This window comes from Marmota marmota, unplaced genomic scaffold, assembly GCF_001458135.2.
Source record: "Marmota marmota marmota unplaced genomic scaffold, marMar, whole genome shotgun sequence".
Classification (NCBI taxonomy): Eukaryota; Metazoa; Chordata; class Mammalia; order Rodentia; family Sciuridae; genus Marmota; species Marmota marmota.
The window spans coordinates 53,687,858-53,707,549 of NW_025999977.1; the positions used below are offsets into that span (position 1 = coordinate 53,687,858).

Below are 19,692 nucleotides of genomic sequence, written 5' to 3' on the forward strand. Positions count from 1 at the left end.
ATAGAACAATAGTTTTTTGATCTAGTTGCTGTTATTGTATTTACAGATGAAAAGCATCCATCAATGGCATGTTTACTGTTCAGCCTTTTAAGAATTGTTTCAGAAGCATACTTTATTAACAGGAAAGGATGCTTCAAGTATATGGTGCAGTGGGAAAGTAAATCACAGTTGCCTGTAGAATTTTTTCACATTCGTGTAAGAAGAACAATGAACATGTATGTGTACAGCCAGAAGAAAAAATCTGGAGGTATACGAAAATGTTAAAAGTAGTTTTCTTACTGATTCAGTTTTAGGTGTTTTTGTCTTTGTTTTTTAACTGCTTGATTTTATTTTTTTCCTACAAATCTTGTAAGCCACCATTTCCATTATTTAAAAAGTTCTAGAAGGTAGAGTCTATACAGAAAGAAAGAAAAAAGTGTAAATATGCATGGGGCGGCAGGAGATCATTATTTGCAGGAGAAATTGTTGTCTGCCTGAGAAGCCCAACAGAATCAACTGAAAACCTGTGAGAATTAATTAATATGAAAGATAAATAAATTGGTTACAAAGTAAGTGAACAAAGATCAGTGACTTTGGTGTTCATCAGCAATATCCTGTTTTATATAATGGACCAAAGTTCTCATTCACCACAAAAATTGCAAAGTACAATAATTCTGTAGTACTTTTTATGAAGACAATGGCAAAATTTTAATAAGAAACAAAGTTTGAGTAAGTGGAAAAAAAATGTATCAGTGTGCTAAAGAATTTTCCAAGGTTCACTTTGAAGAAGAGGCAAAGCCTCAGGCTTCCTTCCGTGGCGGTTCCAGGCTGAGGCTCTGGGTGGCAGAAGAGGCAAAGCTGTTGCTCAGTGCCAGCAGCCTGGTGGACCTGGGCCAAGGACATTCAGACATGGAAAGCAGGAATGCTTGTCCATTTCTGAGTCGTGTCCGTCACTATTTGCACTTGGATCATTGCTTTTTGTGCAGAAATTCCCGGTTGGTGGGTAAGAAGCGCATTCTAGAGATGTCTTTGATACTCTTAGAGATCCTAGGGTCCTTATTTGGAGATACTCTTTTGTTTTACCTGGATGTAGCAAATTTGAAATGAAAATGTGTATACCCAAGTCCAAAAATAAAATTGTTTTCTCCTTAAGTAAAAACAGATTTTTTTCTGAGAATACCTTATCATGGTTTAAATAAAATGGAAGGTAAATATAGATTGCATTTGTATGTAAAATGTATTTCAAATTTTAATTATAAAAGTGTGGCTGCACTTATCCTCCAAACAAAAGGCTAGAAATTCCCCATTAGAATTTTTTTTGGTACTGGGATTGAACTTGGAGGTACTCTTATCACTGAATTCCATCCCCGTCCCTTTTTATTTTTTGATTCAGGGTCTGGATAAGTTTCTAACGCTGGCCTTGAACTTGCTATCCTTTTGCCTCAGCCTCCTGAGTTGCTGGGGTTATAGGTGTGCACCACTGTGCCCAGCTCCCTATTAGATTTGAAGTGAAGTTTAGCAATGACTTTGTTACTTAGAATGAGGTTTGACAGTATATTCATGGAACATGAATATTTTGCCTTTCAGGATAAACAGTTTACCAACCATCTCTGCTTTGAAATTTAATGGTGCTTTGACCATGGCAGTTGGAACATCTACAGGGCAGGTAAATAATGTTTAAGTTGAAATGTCATATGGAAGTTGGTCTTTCAGAAGCATGTGTCAGGAGAATCATACTGTGGGAACACAGAATGGGACATTAAAGTTTGGCCTGAGTGGTGAGGATACTCCAGAATGCTGGATTCTTCTAATACCTGAGGAAAGCTTGACTTAACCAAGCATGATGCACATGTTTGTAATTCCAGCTACTCAGGAGACTGAGGCAGGAGGATCACAAGTCTTCACTTAGTGAGACCCCATCTCAAAAACTTAAAAGGGATGTGGGGTTTTGTGCATGTATGATTTTGTCAAAATGAACCCAGCTAGTATGTACAAACAATGCTCTAATTTAAAAAAAAAAAGCGGGGGGGGGAAGGAGGCTGGTGGGGTATGGTTCACTGGTAGAATACTTGTCTACCATGCATGAGACCCCGAGTTTAATCCCCAATACTACAAAACAAAACAAAAGAAGAAATATTTCCCCTATGCATTGTCTGAGTACTGTGGAGTTAGAGATAACAGTGGGGTGGGCACAGGCACTTCCCTTCATATTCTTCTGTTGGTGCGTTGTAATTGTACATAATGGTGGAATTTGCTGTCCCATTCATGTCTGTCAGAACCTGCACACAATGTAACACTGTAATTTGGCCAGGAGGGCCCAGGGGTTTTCTTGGTAGGGGTTTGGAATGGCATTTTCCAGAGAGTGTGGAACAGAGATCTGTGGTCAAGAAATGGAAATACGGAATTTTGCCCGGCTCCTATTCTTGGAAATTCATAGTGGGTTTAAACACATGTCAAAGAACCTGAGAATTCCTGCAAACAGGAAATGTGGTCAGGAGATACTTTCAAGATTTGTGTATGCAAGGGACCTTTTGGTCACATAGCACTGTTAGTCATGTCCCTTGCAGTGAGACCCTCAGAACCTCCATTAGCAGGGCTATTCTGAGGTCTGTCTTTCCTTGAAGGCAGAGCCCACATGCTTGGAAGTTTTCTTTAAGTCCATAAGAGACCTGAAACCCACCTTTATTTAATAGATACTGCCTCTATTATTCTGTGCTAGAGGGGGCCTGTCACCCAGGACTGAGATTCTACCTTCCCTAGGCCCCCTTGCCTCTAACAACAAGGGTTAGAAGAGATTTCCCTGTTGAGAGCCACAGCCAAAAAAGTCCCCCAATGAGCAGCTCCGTGGTCTGAAAGGGCAGGGAAACAGCCCAATGAGCATCACCGCAGAGGAGCCAATCAGCTAGATGTTGCTGGGGCCGAGGAGCCAATCAGCTGGAAGTTTGCTGGCAGCTGGAAGTTTGCTGGGGCCCCTTCGGCTGTGGCTCTCAACATTTCCCTGCTACCGAAGTTGTGCCATGCTGTCACTGTCGGCCTTAACCTCCCTGGCCTGTTTCATTATGTCTTTCATTCACACATCAATTGCCATAGCAGCAATTGGACATAGTAGGCCCTCAGTGTGTATATTTGTTGAATTAACAAATGAAAAAAATAATTATGGACTTCCAGTTATTTCTTTCTTAGTATAGATCAGGAGTTTTCAAGCTTAGTGTATGTAAAAATGACTCTCAGTTTTGAATTCATAAACTATACATTCTAAGGGTAATTTAAAAGACTTTACTAGATTATTGTTGGTAATGTTAGGACTCTGAGTAAGGGTGTTGATTGTGTTCATGAAAAGGTAATGAAACAAACAAATGGCTATCATTCTAACTTCCATATGTTTCTTTCTAAGGTAAACGGTTTAGTTTGTTGCAACAGAAGTAACTTGTTTTTTTCTTTCAGGTTTTATTATATGATCTTCGCTCTGATAAGCCACTGCTAGTTAAAGATCACCAGTATGGTCTACCCATTAAGTCAGTTCATTTCCAGGAGTCATTAGATCTGATTTTGTCTGCAGACTCTCGAATTATCAAAATGTGGAATAAGAACTCAGTATGTATTTTTTTGTTGGAATTACTCCCATTTTTATTTGTGTGTGTTCCCAATGCTCTTGTGCTCCCATTGCCTCTTGAATGATGTGGGTTCCTGAGCAGGAGATTATGAGGATCCGCGCGGGAGCCCTAGGAGGAGGCCAGGTGCTTATGTGATGTCTGTGCTAGGCAGTCGTGCTTGCACCTTCTCCTGAGGTTTTCCAGGGTTGCTAGTCCTGGGGTGCATTTTTGATGTTGAGTTAGGTGGATAGAAAGCCATTGTTTTAAAAAGTCTATACCTGAGATCCTAAGCCTTTGTCACCACCCAAGGAAGGTTCTTCATGGACCATGAGTTATCTTTCCATGTCAGTGTTATTGTAAATCCCAGTTTTATACGTTTCCCACCTTGAACAGGTGGATTTTTAGAGGCGGCACCTTTATAACGATTTCTAACAATATTTTTCTTAAAAAATAATATTTTCTCTTGAATATTTTTATATCCCTTCCCTTGGTTCTTAGTGTTATTTAAAAAATAATAAAATCTAGGGCTGGGATGTAGCTCAGGGGCTGGGATGTAGCTCAGTGGCAAAGCGTCTGCCTTGCATTCGCAAAGCCCTGGGTTCGACCCCCAGTTCCAAAAAAGACAAAAAAAAAGAACCCCACCAAAAAAAAAAAAAAAAAGATAAAAAACAAAAACAAAAACAAAAAAAACCCTCAGGGCTGGGGATGTGGCTCAAGCGGTAGTGCGCTCGCCTGGCATGCGCGCGGCGCTGGGTTCGATCCTCAGCACCACATACAAATAAAGATGTTGTGTCCGCCGAAAACTAATAAATAAATAAATAAAATAAAGGTTCATCAACATCTAAAACATATAAAAAAAAAAAATCTAGCATTACTGGCTTTAACCCCCTTCTGCTTTTTTCATTTTATTTATTTATTTAATTTTATTTAAAAAAAATATTTTTAGTTATAGGTGGACACAATATCTTTGTTTTATTTTTATATGATGCTGAGGACCGAACCCAGAGCCTCACGCATGTGAGGCAAGCACTTTCCCTCTGAGCCACAGTCCCAGCCCCTGCTTTTTTCATTTTAATAGTAGAAGGTAAGTTTATCAAGTAAGTCAGGAAAAAAATGTATTCAGTCTAACAATTGCTTTTAAGAGGTTTTTTTGCATTTAATTAATTAGAGACTTATAATCTTAAATTTGTTTTTTTTAAATAACATAATAAGTGCAAAATAGCATCTGTAGTTTAAAAAAAAAAAAAGTGTCACTTTTACAGAGTTTATCCCTGAGATGAAGGTGGGTGGAAGGCCCACGGCCTCTGCATTCATCACCCAGAGGTAGCTGCTGGTCTCACAGGAAGCTGCAGAGCTCAGCCTTGTCATCTTGTTCCCTTGTCTCTAGTTTTCAGACCATTACTTTGGTTTTTCAAGTTCCACTTTTTGACTCCTGAAGTGTTGAACTTACTTACCTTTTTTCCCCCTCTGCATTTGCTCTGGAAGTTTAGAGCTGTTCTTAGGGGGTTTTGCCTCTTGAGCCCTAGTTCTGTGAGTTCCTTGTGACTCTTGAAGTGACTCAGGGACAATTACCCTGTTAAGTGCCCAGGAATCAGTTGAGCTGTGTGCACTGTGGGCTTTGAGTTTGCAGGAAGTTTGCTTTCTCAGGAAGATTCAGCGTGTCTTAGATCAGGATTTTCTCTGCTGCTTTTCTGGCAGTCCAAACTTCTTCAGTGTTAAAAACACTATTCTTGCAATAGGGTGGCATCCCAGGGACTCAAGACGCTAAGGCAGGAGGATTGCAAGTTCAAGGTCAACCTTAGCAACTTAGCCAGACTCTGTCTCAAAAATAAAAAACAAAAAGGGCTGGGACTGTCGCTCAGTGGTAAAGAGCCCCTGAATGAATGAATGAAAGAAAACACTTTTTTAATTACTACAAATGCGTATGTTTTTATTTTTAAAAATCCATACATACTGATGCTGAGGAAGTTACTTTGGCCTGGCTTCTGTCCTACCTAAAGGCAGCAGCTTATCAATTTAGATATTAGCGTGTGTTCCCCAGACTCTTCAGCTGCGTCAAGTTTCCCACAGTATGGATTTCTGTAACTGTGGTACCCCTTCTTTTTCTATTATAGTTTCCTTTCCCTTCCTTCCTTTCCACTTCCTTTTTATCTCAGGAACCTGGAAAGGAAGAGAGAGAGAGCTGTGTGAGTGTCACTGTTGGCTGCAGTTGTTCACGGAGCTTGAAGTGACCCCCTTGCCTGGCTGCAGTGCCACTCCCTCCCACCCTGAGGACTCGCTGTGGCCAGATGTTGGTCTTCTAGTAAAAACTAATAGCTGCAAGAGCTGGCAGAGCTCTTCAGCATTGCAACTTAAAACTTCAAACCGTCACACTGTAATTGCTACAGTAAATTTTACTTTGGCATTTTTTGTTTCTTATGACTAAATACTTCCTCTTGACTAACTCCCAGGTTGCTTGGCTTTGCGTGACTTGCCTGCCTTGTTTATCTTTCTCATTGCCGGTCTCACACCCACCTTCTTCTGTCAGTTTTTTTCTTTTACTTTCCTCCTTTTTTAAATATAGCACACTACCTCACATTTAAAATAGGAATGTTTTGGCCTTATTTACATAATAACTCAGGCCTTATGTATTTGTAGACTTCTTTTGTATTTCACATCCATTGTCTTGGTCTCCTGTGCCCTGTATTTGAAGTATAGGAATGGCAGATGTCCTCATTTACCATGGTGGCTGTTCTCCTCTGGGTTCTTTGAGTACAAATTAAGTAGGGAATATGTCACAGATTTTTTGTAAAGTTGCAAATTTTTTGTAAAGTTGATGTGCAATTTATTTTATACTTTGCCCCTTTTCAACATATAGGTATCATCTTTAAAACCCTGGGGCTTTTTTGGACGAGTCACCTCTCCAATTTGGGCTTTAATTTCTTCATCTCTAAAATGAGAACATTTGATAAATTGATACCCAAATTCTCTAAGATTTTTTTAAATATAGATTTCTTCAGTTAGGTTGTTTTATTTATTTCTGTAGCAGCAGGTGGTTGAGTTACGTCTCCATTTTCTTTACATTGCTAAAAGTTATCTTTAACTATTTAAATAATCCTTTTTTGCTTACTGTTTTAGGGGAAAATATTTACTTCCTTGGAACCAGAACATGACCTTAATGATGTTTGCCTGTATCCCAACTCAGGTATGTATGATGTAGCACACAATGTTTGGTGAGACAAATGTTGGCTTTACATTTTTTAGCTTTAAACTAATTTTACTTCTTAAGATAGAGTTTGACTTGGTATTGGGTATTTTATTTAGAAGAATAAAGAACAGGAAGTGATATGCATGATTCAGAAGAAGTTACTTTTAATGACTCAGTCCTCATCCCACCTAGCTATTAGTAGAAACTAGTAACAATATTTAGGTAGGCGGCAGGTGAAATGCTATTTTGGTGTGCTCCTTAACTCTTTTATGTGATTAGTAATAGTGGGTGGAAATTGAGGTTAGAAATCGGAGGAGGCTGGAATTGCCTAACAATACACATATGGCTCATGAAGCCATGGGGTTTGGGTTTGTTCTCTGTTGTGTGCTGTTCAGAAAAGAATATGATAGATTTCCATGTTGAACAATACATTCAAGGCAATGTGAAGACTTTGGGGGTATGAGAGAAGAATGAGAACAGTTTCTGCTCTGAAGTAGTATATTCCAGGTGTGAGCACACACAAATAATTCTAATGCAGGTATACATAGCAGAGCACAAAGAGTTCTGTCATGTTTGTGTGGACACACATTAGAGGGAACACTTTTTACCCAGAGTACTAAGAGAAGAGCCTTAGAGGAGATTTTGTTTGGCATTGAGTTTGGTGCAGTGAGTGAGGTTGAATTAGAGGGAGACGGGGTCTGTGATCCACTGAGGGATTGTTATACAATCTTTGTGAAAGAATAACAAGGAGGATGGGGCCCCTAGGGCCTCAGTGGGGATGGGAAGCTTCACACCTGAGTTGTGGTGACTCTGGGAGGACTTGAGGTGGGAACAGGTGGAGAAGGTCTAGAAGTGACATGCTGAGTGACTTGGGGTCTGTCTGTCATCAGAGCACCTGTTGTGGTAAAGGGTGGATTGGTTTGAATCTAAAATGCTATGATACTGTCAATCTGGATACTGGATGCTGTAATATAAATTTATTATTTTTATAACCCTACATATTCAGTGACCCACAGTCTTTCTTTCTTTCTTTTTTTGGTGGGGCGGGTATTGGGGATTGAACCAAGGGCGCTTTACCACTGAGCTACATTCCCAGTGCTTTTTATTTTTTAATTTTGAGACAGAATCTCACTAAGTTTAGGGTTTTGCTAAGTTGCTGAGGCTGGCCTCAAACTTGTGATCCTTCTGTCTTAGCCTCCCAAATTTTGGGATTATAGCTATGTGCCACTGCACCTGGCTTTTTCTTTTTGTCTGTTTTTTCCTTACCTCTTAGATCAAAGCAGTTGGCTAATTTGCCAGGACTGGTTACCCTGCTGGTGTGTGGCAGTGCTTTGGTTAGGATCTTTCTGAAATGGGCTTATCCTAGTTAACACGTTAAGAAAGAGAGAAGTAGCTAGGGATCTTGTTATTTGCATTTCCCCTGTGAGAGTTTGAAGGCTCTTATACAGTGGGAAGGTAGTTGCATCCTGGAGAGTTCAGAAATACGTTGCAGGTGAAAATGCTGCAACCCTAGTTGGGTTATTGAAGTGATGGGGCTGTGGGTGGGAAGGTAGCTTGATGGTAAAGCACTTGCCTGGCCTCTGCAAGGCCCTGAATTCAGTTCCCAGTACTGCAAAATAAAAGGATCTGGGCTCAGTGTGAAGTGAATGAAGCAGGTGAGCTGAGGTTAGGACAGGGGCAAGGAGTGGGATTGGCTGGAAAGGGAGTGACATTCTGAAGAGTGGCGGAGAGTAGTGAGAGAACCTCACTCCGGATCATTCCCCCATCTCTTTTTCCCTTTTCCATGACATTGACCTTTCTAAGATCAGGCTAGCAGTCTTGTAGAGCGTCCCCCTCCTGGACATGTATGATTGATTCTCAAGATGTTGTGTAGCTAGTTCCTCCAGCTCTGTTTTTATCTAAAATGACAGGGAGGACTAAAGGCTTAAGTTTAGGTTTAAATATTTTGATGAAAATGATGCAAGGCTGCTACAGGCTGAGGTCAGTCTGCAGCTAGCTGACCGTCCCCGAATTGGTAAGGATGAGGCTGGTTCGCTTGTTAGCGGGAATCTCTATTACCAAGTATGGTTTTCTTAGATTTTTAGAAGTGACATTTTGGACAGAGGAACAATTGTATTGTCAGATAACTTACAAGAGTCATCAGACATAAACCAGCTGGCCCAATCATTGCTGGGCTCTGTGCGATGGCAGGCGCGGGCAGATGAGTCCCTTACCTCTTCTCAGTGGCTTGGGCCTGAGCGTGGTTGATTCACAGGCTTTGCTTTTTCTTGCTTTGCCACACCTTTCACCCTCCGCGCCACTCCATATGTTTTATGCTTAATCACTATGAGCTTAATCATATTTTCGAAAAGCTAAAACCTCCTTGTTTCTTTATCTGCTCACTTACTCATTTTGGAGTAATTAAAGCCTAATCATGGTGATTGTTTTGGAATGTTTTTCTAGTAGTAAGGTGCTCAGGATATTGAGAAATGATTCTGCCTTTCTGGTTCTTTTTACCGCCTCGCTCTTCTTGCTTATTCAGCCCTCTGTGCAGTTCTCATGTGTCAAGCAGCTGCTCTATGCAGGTCAGGGCACTTACAGAGGCAGTGGGACTCTGTGACATTGATGTGCATCAGATTCATGACCCAGGAAGCTCCCGTCCAGACCTCTGGAAGAAGGATCATTGGTTTGAGAAACCATTGGCAGAGACAAAAGATGGGCTTTGGGCTCAAGAAAGACCTACTTCAGGGTTAATAATTATACCAATATCCCAGCCTCAGCTTTCTTGCCTCCTTTACAGGGCTGTCGGAGACCACGCATGCTGTTAAACGTAGCTTTTTATCCTACAGCAGCGTCCTCTGAACTCATGGAAATCACTACTGGGGATAGCTGTAAATATCCTCACGTGCTCACTTCAGACAGGAGTCTACACAGGGGGAGTCCATCCCTGCTGTCCCTGTGGTGCAGTTTTGTTCTCAGAGCCTGAGCTGTTCAAGGCAGTGCTTCTGTGCTTCTCAAGTGTTTCTGGTAAAGGACTAGATGGTGTTTCTTTTTTAAGAGTTGTGTGTTTGCTAAGATACTCTATGTGAGAGTGCTCGGTATATTATCCTGGACCAGCCAAGTGTTTGCTGAATTCAGTTTTAGAGTGCAGCACTCTGGAACTGAGGCTACGAGGAGGCTCAGCAGGTGTGTCTCACTACATTGGGGAGCTGTCCCCCAGAAAACTTGGGGGGTGAGGGATGTGTTGAAAAGTAGAAGAGAAAAGATAACAAAACTGAGACATCTGAATACCCTGGTATCAAATAGTCTAGAGCCAAAGAATAATGGCTCTTTAGGTAGTCACTGCTACTAGGGTTACGGAGAGTCCTTTATGGAATTCCAGAAAACTGGCCTTCCTTCAGTTGTGCCTGCTGACAGTGCTGAGCCCTCAGAGACTAAACTAATCATTCTTTCTAATTAACAGAAAGAAGTTTTTCTTAATTCCTCATTATTACTCTAATAAAATAATACACCAAACTACCTTTAATTCATCTTTTGAAACTGAGCATTTTGCCAAACTTGGTGTGACTCTGAACACCTCATGGTGAGAACTTGTCGTGAATTTAGCTAGGACAGCCTGGTGTTTCCCAGATGGGGAAGTTGCCTTTGTGAAGATTGAGGTCCTGTGTCGAGGAGGGGCAGCAGCTGAAGCCAGGACCTGCTCCAGGGGAGCCTGGCTTCCAGGCGTGGTGCTTCTGCTGGACGCTGCACAGTGTGCGCCGCAGGCCTTTCAGAATGAGACCCTGAGTAGAGAAGGGTACTGCCCCTGGTGTTTACTTCGCCATGTGTTTACTTTCCCCCGTGTGTTTATTTTTAGGAATGCTTTTCACTGCCAATGAAACCCCCAAGATGGGCATCTATTACATTCCGGTAAGAAATACAAGTCAGAGTTATAATATCAACAAGGCGAGTGAAGGGGTCAGTTTTGAACAGGTGTGTGGGGACTGGGCTTTGTGTGGCTGTGTCAGTGACGCACAGCAGACTCACTTGTGGGTTGAGTTTGCCTCCTGAAACGGGTGAAGTCCAGACACTCTTACGGGAAACTGCTTTATATCGTGTTAAAATAGACATTCTAAGTATTTATCCTTTAGAGTTATTCTTGGTTTCAAGCATTTCAGAATCTTAAACTTTCAGCTGTTGATCAAAAGACCTAAATCTGGAAGCCTGAACCTGTCCTGTCATACCAGCGCAGTTTGTGTCTAAAAGAAGCGAGACCCATCCGAGGTCGACATGGCCCTTGATAATCTGCCCTGATTCTTTCCTCCTTAAAGCATTCTTCTTTTATGCCAGAACCTTCCCCACTTTACCTCTTAGTTTATAGTGAAAAGAAACATAGAGGAATGACATTTCCAAAGCAAAAGGATACAGAGTATAAAGTTGGCATTAAATTACTGAGATTTGGGGGGAAGAAAAATGGAGGGATTTGCAGATCAGAACTTGAGGGAGGTGAGCTCTCCATGACCTCTTTCACCTCCACTGATGAAATTACTTTCTATTTATGATGGTTCTTTTGAAGTAGCTCAACTATGTGAAGTATTCCGCCTGACACTTGAGTTGCTGTGGTCTCAGGAAACCAATGTTGAAAGCACTTTGTGATACTTCTTTTGATTGGTAATGAAATGAAGGCCTTTGGGTTTACCTGTGTTCCTTTCTCCTGGGCTCAGCGGCTTCCATATTCCCATCAGTTGACCTACCTTTCCTTGTGTTGGTTGTTGAACAAGTGTATGTTGGTTGCATCAGCTGCGTGTCAGGCACAGTACTGTGTGCTGGCAGTGTGACAGTGCCCAAGAGAGATGTGGAGAGACTCAAGGTTGGTTATGTGGGCCGGATGGAGGGGTGGGTTGAGTGGGTTGTAGAAAGGGCGGGGATCTTGGCAGGAGAGGGAGTGGTGAGTTCAGTGCTCAGGGAGAAGAGCCAGGTGAGGAAGAGTCTCATGGCCAGGTATAGGAACAAGGGTCTGGAGTGCTGGCAGCGTCCTCGCAGAGAGTGATAGGATCAGATGTGTGTTTTAGAAAGGTTACTTTGGCTGCCACGAGAATGGGTTGGATAGGAGCGGGCTGGGGTGGTCTACAGGAAGACAAGAGAGCCTGCCCGGCTGCACCAGGCCTCCCTTTTTAGCGCTAAGATAATTTGGGAAAAGAAGTCCAACCTGGCATGCAGTCATTTCAGAGGGTTCGTAATCCTTGAAATGTCCAGTGGTGTATCTCAGAGGTGTTCAGTGGTTAAGACTTGTGTAGATCACAAGAAATGCCTCCCCTCAGCCCAGGGTTACCTCATTTTCTCCCCATTTCTGCCCCTTTGGGGAGCCGTGGGGAGAGGCAGAACACACCAGCTTGAGGTAACTCAGGGAAGACAGCTGTCTTCATCCTCCTCCAAAGAGAGCTTACCATGTTCTCATCTTCGGCTTCATCTTAGGTCTCTTCCCCATGTCAAAAATGGACTAGCAGGAAGGTGAAGGCAAGGCTTTTTCCTCCTCAGGAGGGGCTGAGCAGGCCAGATCCACCTGTGTGGGGTGGAGATGGGCTTTGGAGACTGGCAGTAAGCCCTCCATGAAGACACGTGAAGCTGGGGCAGTGGGACGGAAACGGAAGGGCTGTTGAGGCTGTAGGATAGACTTGATGATCATTTGGTGTGAGGCAAAGGAAGAGGAAAGGATCAAGGATGACACCCTGGTTTCTGCTTGGGCAAATGTGTGGATGCTGAGGTCATCCCCAGGCCATGAAAGGTGGAAGAATATTAGAAATTATTTTTCTTTGGTATTTTTGCATTTTATAAAATGACCTTTTGTAGAAATAGACACAGCTTTTTTGATTTGCAAGCAATCTATGCATTTTTCTATTCTCAGTGCTTTAAAAGTATATGGAAAGCAGTATGGAGATTTCTTGGAAAATTGGGAATGGAACCACCATTTGACCCAGCTGTCCTTCTCCTTGGTCTTTACCCAAAGGACTTAAAAACAGCACACTGCAGGGACACAGCCACATCAATGTTTATAGCAGCACAATTCACAATAGCTAAAATGGAACCAACCTAGATGCCCTTCAGTAGATGAATGGATAAAAAAAAATGTGGCATATATATACACAATGGAATATATTACTCAGCAATGAAAGAGAATAAAATCATGGCATTTGCAGGTAAATGGATAGCGTTAGAGAAGATAATGCTAAGTGAAGTTAGCCAATCCCAAAAAACCAAGTGCCAAATGTTTTCTCTGATATAAGGAGACTGATTCATAGTGAAGGGAGCATGGGAGGAATAGATGAACTCTAGATAGGGCAGAGCGGTGGCGGGGAAGGAAAGGGGCATGGAGTTAGAAATGATGGTGGAATGTGAGGGACATTATTATCCAAAGTACATGTATGAAGACATGTGACTATACTTTGTATATAATCAGAGATATGAAAAATTGTGCTCTATATGTGTAATAAGAATTGTAATGCATTCTGCTGTCATAAAAATATTAATTAATTAAACAAATTAATTTAAAAAGTACAAAAATCATCCTGATACTGCTATCACTAATAGTAATACTTGGATGTTATACTACTGTTAATATTTGAATGTATTATCTTTCAATTTATATTTATAATGTTACACATGTGAAATTGTATTTACTATACAAATTTGTATCTGGGTTCCTTAAGTTAACCTTAGAAATATAGTGCCAAGGTATTAAAATTACCAAAAGCATTTTTAGTTACCTCCATTATATTTCATTGCTTGGGTTGTGACGTATATGTTATGTTAGAACTGTAAGAGACTTCTGATTTCCTGGGTCTGTTTCTTTGGGTTCTTGTTGCTGTTCCAAATGATGGAAACTTGAAGCAGCAGGAGTGAGAGGAGCTGGTAATAGCCAGGTGGTAAGAAACTGCTCTCTAGATCAATGTAACATAGGACCCTTTAGTTTCAGCTTCGTAACAGGAAGCTGTGACAAAAGTCCAGAGCCCTCGCCTGATGCCTGTGCGTGTGGCTCAGTTCCTGCAAAGTCGAGTGCTGTGTGCAGCTTGCACTGCCATGCTCCCTCCTGACCAGGCCTCCGTCCTGCTGCCCCTGTGTGTTTTATAGCAGCACTTGTCTTTGCTTGGAACCTGCTCTTTGTAATACTCCAACAAAGTGCAGAGAGCCCAGGGGTCTGAAAGGCTGCCATTTTTCATAAGATTTTATCAGACTCACAGAGCTGATATTTGGCTTGAAGTTTCATCTGAGGCCTATGGAACCAGAGAAGTGTGTGTTTAAGACATGATTTGTGCCAAGTGTAGGCAGTCTGGACCGATTTGTATTAATATCTTATAAATCAGGCATGAAATACTCTCCACCCCACTTTTGGGCCATGTAAAAATGAAGCCAGCTCAATGTACTTTCAGCCTGTTCAGTTTTGCCTTTCTGATACCATCTTTCTTGAATACCTGAAGTCTTTGTAGATTAAGGCAGTTCCTGATTTATACTACCTGCTGCCACTTCAGTAGCTAAGTAGCTAACTAGTCCTGGGCAACCAAATGGGGTTTTTTTTTAGCACTTGTCCCATTTTCTGAGTGACCTCCTTTTTTCCTTCAGAGGTGGGACTCTGAGGTGCTGTTTGCTTGCTTGCTTCAGAGTCTAACTCATTTTCAACTCCAGAGACTAATGCCAGGATATTTTGTTTTCCTCTAAAATTTAATTTAATCTCAGGTTAGTGTGTCATAACGGACACCTTTGGCAGCTGTGTAGACTCCAGGGAATCCAGTCCCCTGTGGCACCCACCCCCAAACCCAGTCCTGAGGTTGATACTGTTGCTTTAGAAATGTTTGCAAGTTCCACGCCTCTGATGCACAGTTAGCTTCTGCAGCTGCTGGGCACTTGGTCATTGGGTGTCTGCTTGCTTGGTAATGTGGATGTGTAAAAGGAAAATGTATTATTAATTGTTTTGGAAGCTCTTTGATTTAGAAGAACAAAAAGGATTGAGTTAACAAAGCATGTAAGTTTCTGGTTTTGTTCTAAACATATAAATTTAAGCTGCTATAAAGATCATATGCAGTGTCACTGCACCCAGGTTTTATACTGGCTGTTAGGTATTTATTTTAAAACTTTTTTTAGGAAAAACTTGTATATTATATCTGCTAAAATGTTTTATTTATAATGAATCAACAAAACATAATGATTGATTATTTTAGCATTTACTATTTAATTTAAAACTTGGAAAGTACTTTTGGAACCAAAGTCCCTGCAGATGGGGCAGAATTAGAAACAGGAAGGATGATATCTAACCTACACTAGTGCTTTTGTTTCTAGTATGAAATGGTCCTTGAATTTCTCCAGCATAATTCATAAAACACCCCAAACTCTCCCTTGAAAATAGAGGAGACTGGGTGTGGAAAAAGATGAAGTCTTGGAAAACACTTGCTTACCTTAATTTTTAACTACACAGAGCTGGGATGCGGCTCAGTGATAGAGTGTTCCCCTTGCATGCATGAGGCCCTGGGCCAAATCCCCAGAACTTCAAAACACACCCCCCCACACACAACCCTTCTGGAGACATGCAAAGCCAAAGGCAGTGCACAGCACATGCTGCACAGTGTTGAAGGTGGCAGGGAGCAATAGCTTAAGAGCATCTGGAAGCCATTTGTAGACAGGTGACTGAGAAATGTTGTGGTAAATATATGGATAATTGCAGTCTCGGACATTTTTTGTTGTTGCTTAACAAAGAAACAAAACTAGGTGTTGGAATTTGTTTGTTTGTTTTTTAATCAGTATTTTTTCTCTGAGTACTTTTGTGCCAAAAGCAAGTTTGGGTACAGACGATTTTAACTGCCCTGTGTGTAGTGAATTGAATTTGTTTAGTTATAAACTCAGTCACTATGTCAGATTGTCTCTTTGTGGCTAGTTTTTGGTCATATCTGTGGGATCCTCTTTATAGATGACATCTTTTTCAAGTCCAGTATTTAAAATATTTGTGTTCTGGCGTGCTGTGATGTACATTTCCTGAAGGCTAAGAACACAGCCTCACTCTTTAACTCTTAAAGCAGATGTCACTTTGCCAGCCATCCAAATTAAATGTTGGTTTAGTTTAATATTAGGTTTGACAATATCTTGAAATTAATTATCTGAAAATCCTAGGTGGATAACTTCTGCTCTTTTTCCTATTTTTATTTTGGATTTTCCTATATTATAAAGTAAATGTGGGAGGCCAGCGTTTCAGCAAGGATGCACTGAGCACTGTGCCCTGAGAATGTGCTGGTGAGTTAGTCTATCCCTTGCCCTTGTGAGCTCGCAGTATGGGAGGGGCCGGCAGACATACAGCTAGGTGCTAAGAAAAAGGATGCAGGGGCTCAGTGGCCAAGGAAAATGCTTAGGGCAGTCCAGGGTCAAGTACTTAATATAAGTCTTTTTTTAGGTAGATATTTTATCATTTTCCTTCTTACATAGATATTGTATATAGGTATTGTATATGTATATATTTTTTCCACTCTTTAAAGTTTAAGACCAAGGACTCAGTCTTCTATCTAATGATGATACATACCTAGGGAAAATGGTAAATGACACTATTTGGAAATTTTGGAGAACAGCAGAGTGAGTGGTGGCCAACAGTGCAGTTTTGCTTTTCCAAGACAGTTGATCAGTTGAACAGCCAGCCAGTCTGTCTTTCCTCACTGACATATCTCATATGCCTATTGCTCTACTTTATGTCCACGGTTGACCAGGCCTCTGTGCCTCTTAGCAGCACAGATTAACCAGACTCTTTCCTAGAAAAATATGAAAGAAGAATATGGAAGCAAGGGCTTTTGTTGTAGCTTTTCTGGAATATGTGAAAAGTTGCCTTTACTTGCAGGGCACAATAGACTTACCTGTTTAAAAGATTGGAAACAATACCTGTCACTTTTCTTCCTGTGCTTTCCAAGGGAGTGCTAGAAGTGCTGTGTGTGTTCCTCCTTAAGATTTGGGTAAAGGCTGTGGCTCGTGCCTGTAATCCCAGCAACTCAGGAGGCTGAGGCAGGAGGATCACAAACTCAAGGTTAGCCTCAGAAACTTAGTGAGACCCTGTCTTAGCAAATAAAAAGGACTGGGGATATGGCTCAGAGGTAAAGTGCCCCTGGGTTCCCCAATACATTAAAAAAAAAAAAAAAAAGGATTTGAGTTCAAATGTGACCATTAACCATGATGGGTTCTATCGATCCCTGCCCTCTCAAAGCCAACCGTGGCTCATGCATGTTTGCTCATAAGATACTGTGCAGAGCGCCCAGGTGAGTGGTCTTATTGGCCTGCTGGTGTATGTTGAAAATTTCTACCTAAAAATGCTCATTTAAGCAGATAGATGTTAGACATGGTGATAGAAGTAATTTTGTTAGAAGTTACTGTTTTATAGTTTATTAACAACATATTCTCTTGAAGTTGTACCAGATGCAAAGAAAACTATCCCTGAGGAATTGACCAGTATACAAAGAATATCCAAGACAGAGCGTAAATTAGACACATAGGAAAGGGAAGCTTTTGAAGCGTAGAACATTAGAATTGGAAAGGATCTTTGAGGTCCCCTAAGCCAGGATTCAAGTTGTTTGTTCAGGGTCAGATGACAAGTTGGTGGCAGAACTGGATCTAGGAGGCATTTCCTTACCCTGCATCACAGCGAAGAACTTAGATACTGGAATTAGTTGGACCAGATTTTGAAAACCACCTTTGCCACTTAGAAATTTTGTAACTTTAAATGAGTTCTTAATCCTCTCTGAGCCCTAGTTTCTTGGACAGGGAAAGAGGGAGAGCAGGAGCATATACTTACACTCTCTAGGGGTTTGAATGATGAGGCCACCTGTGCCTTTCCATTGGCATATTATGTCTTGAGAGGGGAGAGCAACCACCATGTGCTATCAGTCTCCTGTGCCTGCTGTGTCTCCAGTGGTGCTAGTTATGCCTCCTGTGGGGAGCGCACCGAGAAAGCAGTTCTCTTGTTCTTTCTAGTGTTCTGTGCTGAGGTGAGGAATACTGTTTAAAAAGGCTGTTATTTCCCAGCGCATAGTGATGCCACCTTGAGTGTGCTCTTGGTAACTTGCAACGTGGGATTTTTTTTTTTGGTGTGACATGGTCACAGGATGAAAGTTATTCATTGTATCTGGTGTCACTCCAACACCAGAGGAAACTATTCCAAAGGGATTCTCAAGTTTATTTTAATTGTATTCCATTTAGTCCTTCTGCTTGATTTAGAACCCGATCTCTATAAGAGGTTAAACCAATGAAATTGAACTTGAGAAACATTAATACAATGGGTAGAGTAGGAGAAGGGGAAAGATTCACAACATAAGTTAGCAATGGGTGAAATGGGCCTTAGCAGCAACATGTTAATTACAAAAAAGAGAGAGATGTAGGGGTTTTTCTTGCCAGCAACCTGCACTGATGAGATGAGCTGGGATCAGAAGAGCTGGCTGCAAATTAAGCTAAGAAAACAGTGAGAAAGCATAGGACACAGAGGATAGGACAGCTCTGTGACCTTAAGGTCAGCTTCCATGCTAGAAGACAAGAGAGTGGGCCCCCGGAATCTCTTTATTTTTATGGGGGGAGGTGGGGAGATACACAAAGGAGTTTCGATAGAATGTTCTTCACAAATAAGGCAGGGGATAAGGTTTCAAAGCAGGGGTAATGCCCAAATCCAGAGCTGAAGCAGACTTCTTTGCCGAGCGAAGGTGAAGGCCACTTACTTCGAACAGCAAGTCGCATGCGATGCCAGACCGACACTCACTTTACACAAGGCTGAGAGGGGATGCTTAGCTCCTGGGCAGGTGGCCTCCCACAGGCTTTGGTCTTAAGCCCAGGGTATAATATTAAGTAGGATTTGGCAACAGTCCCTCCCATGAATGGGGTGGAAAAGGACAAAATGCTACCCAGGCTGTCCTGGTTGTTGTGAGTTGAAGAAAGCTCAGCCAAGAGTTGTGTTATCACAGGATGTAGGGAAAAAATAAAATCCTGAAAGAAAGGCGCTGTAGTGAGTTAGAGTGAACGCTGGGGCATTGGGCTGAAGAGGTTTTCTATTACTGAGTCTCTAGGAAGAGCTGTTGGACCAGGGCCAGGGAGACACTCGCCTCTCAGAGCTACTAACAGGAAGAAAAGTCAGTCTGAGTGAAAAACATGATTCACTTTAAACTGAGTTCAGAGATGCATATTTTTTAGATGTCTTGATTCATAATAATGCAAGGGGACATATGCTTCATTTTATGATCCAAGAAAGGGATGTTAGATGTAAAATCAAACCTGTAGGAAAGATCTGGAAGGACAAGACACCTTATGGAAGGTAAAAGATCTAATTTTATGGAGAAAAAATGTGGGGTACTTACCAGCAAACCCAGCAGGTTAGATTCCAAACTCAAAACATTTTCACTCGCTTTTCCTGATTAACAGAAAAGGAAATGTATTGCTTTTTAGTGTTTTTCCATACTAACCCAAGTTCACAATAAACCTTTCATAATGGAATTTTATGTATGAAATTGCTATGTAAGGCAGTGCTGCTCTGTCTGGGGTTTTTCACTTACATATTCATGACTATGGAATGGGAAGTAAGGCACAGATGCCAGGTGGCTGTGCACATGCTATTGCAGTGCAGACAAGTTGTTTGCGACTTTACAGAGGGGAAATGGGGCTTCCTATGTAATCTAAACATTCTCAGCCAGTAACAGTATCTATGGCATTTTTTCCAACAAAGGAAATCCTCTCCATTTCCCATCACAATTATTGGGGCACAAGAATGGTAAATATACAGAGAGCACTAATGTGTGAAAATCAGGAAGTAATCTTCTGAGCATCCTGTCACATATTCTAAAGTTTATTTCAGTTCTGAGTGGGCAAAAATTCATGTAATTTCCATATGGAAATATTTGATGTATATATGGCATATTGTATTATGTTAGTTTAATATATCAAATGATAATTTTTTTTTTTTTTTTTTTTTTTTTT

General features: G+C 41.4%; 1 protein-coding gene across 2 annotated transcripts in view; it reads left to right on the forward strand.

Moving 5' to 3' along the window:
• Positions 1-19,692, forward strand: part of Nol10 (nucleolar protein 10) — a 79,286-nt gene that overhangs the window by 19,400 nt on the left and 40,194 nt on the right. For both annotated transcript variants that reach the window (XM_015479979.2, XM_048804821.1), the window contains exons 10-13: positions 1,567-1,645; positions 3,424-3,573; positions 6,690-6,756; positions 10,595-10,647. In XM_015479979.2, the coding sequence (XP_015335465.1) occupies positions 1,567-1,645; positions 3,424-3,573; positions 6,690-6,756; positions 10,595-10,647 (349 nt within the window). The remainder of the gene's footprint in view (positions 1-1,566; positions 1,646-3,423; positions 3,574-6,689; positions 6,757-10,594; positions 10,648-19,692) is intronic.